Genomic DNA, 12,111 nt, shown 5'->3' with positions numbered 1-12,111 from the left:
AGATTTGCACTCCACTTAATGTTATTTATGTCTCAAAATAGATATTTTTGTATTGAATACTCACTACATACAACTCCATTTTTTTTCTTAACTTTTGTTCTTTGAATTGTATGTAACCTATAAAAATAAGTTCAGGCTTTGCAATCCCAGTGACTTGGGAGGCTGAGGTAAGATAATTGCAAGTTCAAGTCCAACCAGCCTAAGCAACTTAGTGAGAGCCTGTCTGAAAACAAAAATAAAAGAATCCTGGGTATATGTCTCAGTGGTAAAGCATCTTTGGTTCAATCCCTGGTACCAAAAACAAAAGTGAATTCACACACCAAAATTATGATAATTTTTCTTTGTGTTTATCTTTCCGAGACAACAACAAGTCTTCATTTTTTCTTTCTAGTGCACTTTCTTTTTAACCTGAAGAAATCCTTTAGAATTCTTGTAGATTAGGTTTATTGACAATGTACTTTTGTGACAATGTACTTTTGTATTTCTGAAAAAAAAATATTTTTCATCATTTACATATGACACTTTTGTTTTCACAAATATATTTTTGGTTGAGTTTCTTTCATTTAGTGCTTTTACTGTATCTCTCAATCCCTACTAGCCTACAAGTCTTCTCCAGCAAAATTCACCAATAACATTATGAGAGCCCTTTCTATGTGACTAGTCAGTCACTATTGCATTGATGCATTCAAGATTTGTCCATGGTTTTGGACTTATGACCGTTTGATTATACTATACCTCCTTGAGGTTCTCATGAAATTAGTCCTACTTGGATTTATTAACTTTCTTGATTCCAGTTTTATTAGTTACCAAATTGTCTGTCCATTATTCCCTAATACCTGCTCTTTGTCTCTTTTTTATTAATTTTCTTGATTCCAGTTTTCTTAATTAACAAATTTTTTGTCCATTATTCCCTCATACATGCTCTTTGTCTCTTTCTCTCTTCTCCTTGTAAGACATATATTCCTCTGCTTGATAGTAAGTCATAGGACTAGGAACTTTTAAATTTATTTCACTGTTTTCTTTTTTCATTTTGTTCTTCTGACATGATGATTTCATTTTCACTCGTTCTTATGTCTAATCAATTGTGCTTTTGAACTGCTCTAGTAAATATTTCAGTTCATTTGTTGTAATGTTTGATTCTACAATTTTCTGTTGATTTTTTTAGTTTCTATAGCCTTGTCTATATATATATATATATATATATATATATATATATATAGAGAGAGAGAGAGAGAGAGAGAGAGAGAGAGAGAGAATATTTTTACAGATATTAATGCTGGTTCCTCAGTCAAAAGACAATTAACTTAATTACTCATTTTAATAGGCTAAGTAAGAAAGCAAATCAAACAAATCAAAATCCAACAGTTAATTTCATGATTATGTTGAGAAAATAATGCTTTACTGCTAAGATCAGGAACGAGGCAATAAAGTAGCCCACCACTCCTACTCAACATCATATTGGAATCCAGAACACTAAGAAGTATGAATTTTGTGGCATATGGAGACATAGGAATGCTCATTCATTGGTGACTGTTAATCAAAATGGTAGTGTTGATTTGGAAGAGAGTTATAAATTTTTTACAACATTGTATTTACTCTTAACGTGCTATCCAACAATCGTCTCTTACTATTTGCTCAAATTAAAAATGTATGTCCACACAAAAGCATGTAAGAATGATTAATCATAATGGCCACAAATTAAAAGTAACCAAGATATCCTTTTATGAGTGAATGGATAAACAAATTTGGGTAAAACCACACAATGGATTATTATTCATGGTTTACGAAAGAGTCATTAAACCAAGAAAGACATAGATTAGTTTTAACAGTGCCTAAAAAAAGAGCCAAAAATTAATGGGCTATATATATTTATAATATTTATAAAACCTGTATAACATAGTATAATAGAAAATAACCATTGAGACAGTAAAAAGATCACTCATTGCTAGGGCTTTAAAGGAATATCATTTGAAAAATATTATGTTCTTCTGCTTTTAGAAAAAAATAATTTAAATATTTTCTGAAACTATTTCTAAAATCATATTTGATTATCCATTTAACTCTTCATAATCTGTGAAGTTTTTCCAATGTTATTTTCATAAATACAGTACTTAAATCATTCTTAACAATGTTTTTTGATGTTTTAAATTTATTATTATGATGTTCATCTTATTTTAATATATTTTGCTGCCATTTGGGCTAAAATATTTTTACACCAAAAGAATATCAAAATTTACCAAAGTCTTTCATGTTCTATATTACTAAGAAAATAGCTTTAGTAGAGTAGTTTCTCAAATTTGATTTTGCATTCATGGCAATGGCACAAAAAGTTGACAAATCAAAGTGGTAGAGAAAAACTGAAGCAATTATTTCTGCTCTTGTTGTCTATTTAGCACCCCAGGACAATATCCTTAGAGGCATTTTCAGTTGTTCTGGCACAGCTAATTGGAATTAACCTGGGATTAGCTTATGATGACCTCTACAATTGTTACTGTCCAGAAAGTACATGCATAATGAATCCTGGAGCAATGTAAGATGTTTTTGATATCAAATTTATATCAACTTTTGGGAAGTAATTGTAGTATTCCTCGATATTTAATTTCTCACAATACAATGAATAAGAATGTTTTTATTAAATATATACATGCTTATTTAAAATATATGGAAGAGAGTGAGTACAGGACTTTATAGAAAATGTGATAAATAGTTTCTTATTCAATGTCTGTATAGAGATGAAGTAGATATTAATGAGATCATTCTGGGTTTTGTAATTATTGATATACTTTTCAAAGTGAGCAAATATAATAATACTTTAACAGTCACAAGCTTGACTGTGAACAGAGCTAGAATAATGATGCTTGGTGAGGTGTTGGAACAGGTTAAACAGAATTAAAGAAAGCAGAAATGGGTGAGAATATAATGAAGGGTGTTTTAGGCAGAGGGAAAAGAAAGTGATATAGGAAGCCAAAGAATCACGAGTCAAGGAATGGAGCCCAGGAAATTAGATAGGAAATGTAGGAAAGCAGTTGACAATGGAATCATGAAGAAAGAGAGAGATGGGATTTTATAATAAATGTAACAAAACACAATTTAATCAATTTATTCTGTATAGATAATAAAAATTATCCTGTAAAATATATCAGAGGGAGCGAAAATAAGGTAGCATGTGGGAGATGATGATTCTTATAAAATCCACAAAAATATACCAAGATTGAGTGGAAGGGAGATTTTAAGAACTATTCATAAGTGTTGAATACTATAATTATTAATAAATATTGAGCAAAGGGCAATCCTTAAGAAAGAAGAAAATGGGGAGAAATTTTTAGGGCTGTTTCTGTTTGTTAATTCTGAGTTATTCTGAATCATCCATTGAAATTGTCTAACACAAGGTTTTATAGGTCTGGATATTGGAGGATAGGAGTTCTAAAGTACAAATCATCAGTAGATGGAAGAGAATTAAAATCATGAACTCATAATTTTGAAAGAAGTTGTAGAGTGAAATGAGGTACCATAAGATAAAGTTTTCAGTCATTCTCATGTATACAGGTACTTGAGAGAAAAGCAATAACATGAGATGGTTGAAAACATTTTAGGGCAAGAACCCAAATAGGATGGAGTGTTACACAGGGAGGAATGTGTTCTTGAACCCTAATGCTAAAAGTATCAACTAGGCATGTTAGTCACCCAAAGGCCTTCTTTAAAATAGAAAATTAGGACAAATACAAAAGCAAGTACTACAAGATTCCCTCACTGGAATGCAACAAAACTACTATGTAAGACTAACCCATTGGTAAATTAATATCTTCATGAAGTAAGTAGCTGTGTGGGAGAAAGTAGAAGGAACATAGCGGGCCCTCTAAAATCTTACAGATCTGGAAACTCAGAATTGTTGGCTAATCCACATCCCAAAACGTTATTGCCCCTGCTGGCATGGAAATATCACTATGTTCATGGCCACACAGGGACAAAATGAGTTGTGAACATTTCTTAATATGTAGGCATGTTCTAAGTATCGAATAACAATACAAGTATGTATAACCCATTCATGGTTTTAAATGCTCTTCTCTACCAAAAGGAGAATATCAGGGAAATGGTTGATTTCAAGGCTAAGGCAGAGAAAATAAAAATAAACTTGTGATATGCTGCATCTGAAAATAAGTACACACCCAAATATTTGTGGAAATATATTCTGTAATAAAATCAACAGATCAAAATGACTTTTATCACTAGTAGAGCTAATTGAAACCATGTGCCACTGTTTATTTGACAACGAAACAAACACTGCAACTCTCACATAGTAATGTGGCCAGGATGAATAATTTAAGTCTAATCACAAGGATATATTTTATAAACCTAAATTGATAGACATTGGTTAAAATAATTAACCTTTAATTATAAATCTTTTCAACGTCACAAATGCTAACAAAGCATATGCAACTAAACTAAGAAGATGTGAGTACTAAATGCAGTGCTTCCTTGTGAACTGGGTCCTAATGTTATTGATATGTGGAAATATTTGAGTAGATGCATAGGATTAGGTATTAATAATTATCTTCATTTCCTAATTTTGAAGGTCCTGGTGTTGTTATAAAGAATTCAATTGTATGAAAGAATTATATATTAAAGTACTTAGAAGTATCAGGACTCAGTGCTGGTATCTATCAATGTTTCAGCAAGCAAAATCTGTTTTGGACCCTATTTGCATCATTGCTCAATGTTTGAGCTTGCCATAAAAATTAAACAAAAAGATCACTAAACAGTACAAGTAAATACATAGAAATACTGTTGCTGGGCTTGGTGATCTGGGCCTATAGTCTCAGCACTTTGGAAACTGAGACAGGAGAATCCCTTGAGGCCAGGAGTTGGAGACCAATCTGGGTAGCATAGTGAGACCCTGTTTTTCTCCAAAAATGAATAGAGGGATTGTACATTAAATATTCCTCAGTGTTGAAAAACTATGTTTAATTCTGTTACTATAAAACAACTAGCCATGATTTTTCTATATCTTGACAAATCATCCTTTACTCCTCTTAAAATTTCAGCCTAAGTTCCTGGGTTTGTTCCATATTCTTAATGACCATTTGAAATTCTTGTAATAGAAATGATGCTGAAAACATAGAATATACTCTTAATAGAATTTACTTGCAAATCATTTTGAGTGTTTTGTCACTTTAACTTCCTCTATTTTCTGTATGTCTATTATAAAGAATTACAAAGGAAGTAAAATTATTGCTTTTGTTTATGACCTGTGTTAAGAAATGAAGATGATCTCCTCTCTTTGGCTCTTTACCAAAACTCATAACACTTTTTTGAAGAATGTAACTTTGATATTGACTTTATTCTATTTATCTGAGGAATATAATTTAATTTTAGACAGTCCCAAGGTGTAAAGGTTTTTAGCCGTTGCAGCACAGACGTATTTAAGCAGATAATTTCACAACCTCAATTTGGATGTCTAAGGAAAAAAAAACTTCTTTCACAATTGACTGCCAAACAAAGCCCACCTGCTTGTGGAAATGGAGTTGTGGAAATAGGAGAGGATTGTGATTGTGGCATGCCAGAGGTCAGTGATAAACTTTCATAACATAGCCTAATATTTGTTCTTGTGTACCTTATGTAGCCTTGTAGATAGAGAAAGAAGACTTGTTTCTTTAAGTTATGGTAGCATTTTATTACATAGTGTTGATAGGGAGATATGTGACATGCAATGACTGACATATTCTGAATTGGATGCATTTGATGAACTTAAAAAAACTTATCTACAGATCAGCATAGCATTGGATAAAGCAGATTTTTTTTTCTATTTTACAACCAATAGCTGTATCAGTTTTCTGTACTGGCATCAGTAATCTAATGTAATCATCACTTAAATCATATCCACATTCCTCCAAATTGACTACATTTATTTTGTTATTCATCTCCTGATCTCCCAATTCCAGTCATTGACTCTGTGAAAATTCTTAATTTTAACTTAGATTTCCAGAATTCAATTATTTCCATTGGATTATTTGATTTTGCCACCTAATAGTCCATTATGTGAATAATATAGGTTTATAGACTTCCTGTTTTCAAGTATTTAGTGAGTTTTGTAGATATTTTTTCTGATACTAATTAGGTTTTTAAATATTTTTTCTATACGTCTTGAACTTAATTCTTGTTGTACTTAAGCATCTCAAGTCTACATATCTAGATATGGAAGTTTTGGGTTATCAGGTAGGTGAATAATGACTGGGAAAAGGAAATTTATTTCAAATGTGGCATGCTAATTTATACTTTCAATGGCTGTTTTCACTAGGACCCATACAATTTTTTAATAGTGAATCAACACTTGCAATTGCCAGACAATTTTATGTTTAAAAAATATTTCAAGGGCTTGGGTTGTGGCTCAGTGGTACAGTGCTTGCCTAGCATGTGTAAGGCACCGAGTTTGATTCTCAGCACTGCATAACTAAAAAATATTTTTTAAAAATATTTCAATGTGGTTTAAATAGAACTTTTCTTAGTAATAGTAAAATTGATTATAAACTTACTAGCCATGTAAGTTTTCTTTGCTGTGAAGTGTCTACTTGTTGTACTTTGGTTTAGATGCACTTGATTTCTACCACTAATCTTTTCTTTATGAGAACTAGTGGATTTTTATTTAAATAATTTAAATGTTCAAGTATTTTTCTTGACTTAAAATTCCATGTGATTCCTTTAAAAAAAAATCTTACTTTACTGGAAGAAAAATGTTACACAAATTAAATGTAGCAGAGTTTACATAGGCAAAAAATCAACTCACAAATCAGGGAGCCCCCTGAGCTAAGAGAGGCTCAGAAATGTCTACTTAATAATAGGGCCAGGCAGTTTTTACCAACAGAAAACGAATGTAGTGTAAAGAAGCAGCTTGATTGGTGATAGCTCAGCATTTGTTTTATTTTGACATGGTGTGATTATTCATTTGTCTTATATTTACATGGTCTGATCAGTTGCCAGCCTGTGATTGGCTGAAGCTCCACTGATGTGATTGGCTGACATTCAGCTATTATAAACTCTCAGCTTGCAGTTTCTAAGTAGGGACTCAGCAGTTTAGGCCAAATTTAATTTAAATTAATAATTCCCCCTTTAAAATCAGTCTTTCAATTGGAAAGATTGACCAAAAGCTGTCATCATCATAATGGGTTTGTTTGATTTTAGTATGGAATTAACAATTTTGAATATGAAATCAGCTGAATATTTCTTTTGGGACAATTTTTTTTCTGTATCCTACCATACAGAGATCATTTGATTGGTAGTGTACAGTTTCCTATGAGCATTTTATATCCTTAAGGGGGATGCAAAATAGCAAGAAGATGTTATGTTGACTATCATGAAGATAGCACTAAGAGACTAGATGTTTACTCTTTACCAGGAGCATCCAAAACCTGACTTTTCAAAACAGAATGTTTAAAAAATAAGACAGAAGAGGAACCTTGTTTATGGATTTCTTGCTACTAAGCTTCTATTATACCCAATATATTTATTCAAATGAAATAGGAGATATTAGATAATATATACTCCTTCCTGTGGAGCTGACAGTCCAATGCAATCATATCATCTCAAACAAATTTAGCAAGAGAAATTAAAGAACTTTGCTCTGCAAATGTACTCTTTGCAATGGAGACAGTTCTACTACTAATTTTGACATGAATCTCTAATCATAGCCTCATTTAGATTGATATCAATTAAGGTAAGGAGTATTCTACAAAATGATGTTCACTTCTTAGAGATGCGCCTCTACTGGCAAATTCCTATTTATTTTTTAGTCTAGACCAATGTTCATTTCTAGTTGTTTACTAAATAGCAATAATTCCGTTAGAAACTGTAATCAATTTTGACCCCTTATTTACATTTGTTGCTACATGAAGTTGCTCAGGCATAGAGTTGATCATTAAATTCTCTAACAAAAGGTTGTTCCCTGTGGGATGCCCTTGTCTTAGGGATTAATAGTAGGAAAGCACAGGTAATATTTGCTTATGGATCCATTATTGAATCATTGCATAATTAGAAACTACTTAAGTGAAGGGATTAGAGTCATAAATTTTCCTGCAAACTATTGTTCCTTTTGGGTTTCTTACTCAATATATGACATAATTTAACTGCAAATCCCTCAAACATGTCTTGTCTATTATCATATTAGGCAACCTGACAATTTGTATAGTCTGTAGGAAGGGACCTGATGATGGACTTGGAACGTCATTGAAATTTGTTACACACATTCTAATATTCAGCTGTTTCTTGTGGAGAGGATCCATTAACAAATCTTACTTATTGCATTATTTTGACATATATAAACTGGTAGGAAATATGGGGAAAAGAGGACAAGGGAAGAGAGAAGTCTGGACCTGTCATCTCTGGAAAGCTTTCCATGTCTAGGATTCTATGTGCTTCTGAAGAGAAACATCCATGGTCAGTTTTAGTTTGAGGTCTACAATGAGTGTACAATAGGGGCCCTCTTGAATTGAGTGAGATAGCTACAAGACTGGTGGCTGTAAAATGTTGATGCAGAGAAGAATCGAGTGTGGTCCTTTCCATTGGAGTTCATGGGTAGTTCTTATGTCATTTTGAAAGAACTAATCTCCCAAGTTCTAGATCATGAAGTGTGTGGTTTTCAACAGCTGTTTGGTGACAAAGGGCATCTTTTACCTGGTGAAAATATGCTTAAGGAATGACGCGGTTGAAATCATATCCTTGCAATCAGCAGTCCTGTTAGAGTCCTGTTAAGAGTAGGAGGAGACACATGAGGTCTTATTATTAGGCACATAAGCCTTCCCTTAACTTTTTTTTTTTTTTTTTTTTTTTGGTACCAGGGAATGAACTCAAGGGCACTCAACCACTGAGCCACCAGTCTTATTTTGTATTTTAAGGTCTCACTGAGTTGCTTAGTACCTCTCTTTTTCCAAGGCTAGCTTTGAACTCACGATCCTCTACCTACTAGAATTATAGGCTTGTGCCACCATGCCCCACCATAACTATTTTCATAGGGCTCAGTCTGTGTTTTCTATGGGAGATAGATCTGATTGCCTTTCAGGCTAACAATAATATCTTTGGCTAGGACAGCTCAGTCAATTCAGTTAGCTTTGCAGTGGTAGTGTTGTGTTTGTAGTACTTAGTTGACTCCTTTACAACATGTCCAATGAAACAAATATCTTTAGAAACGGAGACTTCTCCAGGTATTTCCCAGAAATGAAACATATTTTCTAATAAAGTTTTTGTTACTCTTATATCATCAGCCTTCCTGTGAGGGAAAGTTTCTATCAAAACAGAAAACAAACACTGAAGTTGGTAATTGAGTGTAATCCATCTGTACATATTCAAATGACCCCACAGGTATAGGAAATGCATCACTTGTACTGTCTTTTATGGGGTGTTATAAGTTTTATATATCAAATATCAGTCACTCTACCAGTATTATTTTTATAATTTGGATGATTTTATTTACTCTATGATGAATCATAGATAGCAGTTTCAGAGTATTTTTTCCATGTTGATACTTAGCCTCATTTGCTGGAAAGACTATTCCTTTTCATATTGGTTTAGTTTGGCATATTTATTGAGAAGTAATTTATCATATTTCATTCATATTTTTGTAATCACACTTCCTGAGAGTAGAAAGCAACAATGGGGCTTACCAGGGTTGGTCAGGAAGAAGAAAGAGTTGGGAGGAAAGGATGGGCACAGGGCTTATTGTGTTTTTCATGGAGAAGGCAAGGCAGGGAAGGAAGGGTACATGATTTAGGACTAGCTGGCTTGAATAGTAATGCTGGTGTTCTCTGACCTACAGAGTTGGTACCTAGTTGTCAGTGTCTGTCTCCAGTGTTGTTATGAATTGGAAATATTGGCTTTGCTGCATAAGAGTTAGATAAAAGTAGTGATTGGCTAATGGGTTATGGACTGGTTGATTAACATGTGAAAGGCTTTCTTACAGGCAAATTGTTCACTATCTGAAGGAATTTCAATTAGCTATTCCTAGGAGGGACCATTTCTCCACACCCTAGGAGGGACCATTTCTCCACACCAGCAAGGCCCCTAAGATGTAAAAGCATAATTAAATACAGATAATAGAAAATATGATTAATATACATGCATGGCTATTAATATGCAAATGAATTAAAAATAAGGAAAATTCTAAATTCAGCTTATAAGTCACACTGGTTATCTTTCAGGGGCTTAACAGTCTCATGTGATGAGTAGCTAGTGAAGTTGATAGCACAGAGAAAACTACCCTCATAGAATTAAATTCAAGACACACTTTAGTAAGCAGTTATGTGTCACTTAACAATGGGATGATTTATGCATCATTAGGTCATTTTTTTTTGTTTTATATGTTAGACAAACCTAGATAGTATATCCTACTAGTTACCTAGGGTATGTGGTATAAACTATTTCTCATAGGCTAAAACTGTACTTAATATTATAGATGTTTTAATTCAATGGTACACATTAGTATATCAAATTTATATACAAACATAGGAAAGGTTCCATAAAATTATGTCATAATAGAGCACTCTGAGTTTAAGGCACTTATCATGAATGGAGTTTGCAAGACTGGAAGTTGCTCTGGGTGAGTTGGGGAAGTGAGTGGTGAGTGAAGGTGAAGGCCTAGGACACTATACTACGCTACTGTAGATTTTATAAACACTACACTTAGTATGTACTGACTTATTAAAAATACTTTTCTGTTGTCTATATAAAGTGAACCTTAACTTACTATAATACTTTTACTTTATAAATATTCAACTTTTTAAAATTCTTTGACTCTTTAATAACAGCTTTAAAAACAAGGGAATTTTAAGCTCTCCAAAATACTTTCTTTCTGTCCTTTTTCTTTAATCTTTTATTTTATTTAAGTTCTTCCATTGTAACTGTAACTATATTTTGATCAAAAACTAAGAAACACCCACATTGACTAGCCTCAGCCTGTACAGGGTCAGGATTATCAATAACACTGTCTTTCTTTAGGGGCAATAAGTTGTTTGAAATAAGTTATTCATAATAATACCATCTTCTGAAAATTTCCTGAAATCTCTGAGACTGTTTTAAATTTTCTTTTATTAGAAGGAGAACACTCTAAAATAATGATAAAAATTATAGCATAGCAAATATACAAACCAAAAACATGGCTATTTATTATTTTTGTGAAGTGTTTCGTACCGTACATAACTGTGTGTGTGATAACTTTATGTGATTGGCAGCTCAGTATGATTGCTTATACAGAATTGTCATTTATGCCAGAATTGTTACAAAGTAATGTGTTGCACGATTAAGTTATAATAGTTATGTTACTAGGCAAAATGATTCTTATCTCCACCCATTTATAGGACTACTACTTTTTTTTAATTTTATTTTTACTTGTAGATGAACACAAGAATCTTTATTTTTAGGTGGTGCTGAGGATAGAACCCAGTACTTCCATGTGCTAGGCATGTGCTGTATTGCTGGGCCATAACCCCAGTCCAGGACCACATGTTTTATATGGTCTGGCCTTGACAGAGTGTAGGATTATATTATTACAAAACTGTTTCCAGATTACTGAGAATTTATTATGTAGCATATGGTCATGATGAATGTAAACAAAATTGTATAATAATCAAGAATCTCTGTGCTTTGTGTTTAATTATAGGAATGCAAATATACAAAGTGCTGTAATGCCAAAAGTTGTACTTTTACTAAACCTAATTTGGAATGTGGCAGTGGACCATGCTGTAATCCAAGCTCTTGTACCGTAAGGTTTCAAATATTTCATTATCTTCCTTCATGATTTTTTTGTGTTCTTATGTATCCCTTCCCTTTTATAGCTTCTTTGAATCACATCTTTCAAGTAATTTGTATTCTATCCTGTGAGCTCTTTTTGGATCAAGTTATTACATATAAATAACGATTTTGCATCCTTAGAATGTGTTTGTACAGGACACATTTTATTCCACTGAGGAGTAGATAGTAAAGATATTTTATGTTGTTTTTGTCATTTTGCTTGTTTCAAGTTAGTTAGTGACTCCTGTTGGTAACCAAGAGAAACTCAATCACACATGATTAATTACAGACTGACAGGATGCCCTTAAGGCTCAATTTTCTTAACTGCAGTTTTTACTG

The 12,111-nt window shown here is 32.7% G+C and overlaps 1 protein-coding gene across 1 annotated transcript in view; it reads left to right on the top strand.

Annotated features, from left to right (window-relative positions):
* LOC143398241 (A disintegrin and metallopeptidase domain 3-like) overlaps nucleotides 1–12,111 on the top strand; it is a 42,082-nt gene that overhangs the window by 18,789 nt on the left and 11,182 nt on the right. Inside the window, exons 8-10 of the mRNA XM_076855274.1 lie at nucleotides 2,394–2,530; nucleotides 5,374–5,563; nucleotides 11,642–11,743. Coding sequence (XP_076711389.1) covers nucleotides 2,394–2,530; nucleotides 5,374–5,563; nucleotides 11,642–11,743 — 429 coding nt within the window. The remainder of the gene's footprint in view (nucleotides 1–2,393; nucleotides 2,531–5,373; nucleotides 5,564–11,641; nucleotides 11,744–12,111) is intronic.

This window comes from Callospermophilus lateralis, chromosome 4 (genome assembly GCF_048772815.1).
Source record: "Callospermophilus lateralis isolate mCalLat2 chromosome 4, mCalLat2.hap1, whole genome shotgun sequence".
Lineage (NCBI taxonomy): Eukaryota > Metazoa > Chordata > Mammalia > Rodentia > Sciuridae > Callospermophilus > Callospermophilus lateralis.
This window is presented reverse-complemented; position numbering and strand designations above follow the sequence as displayed.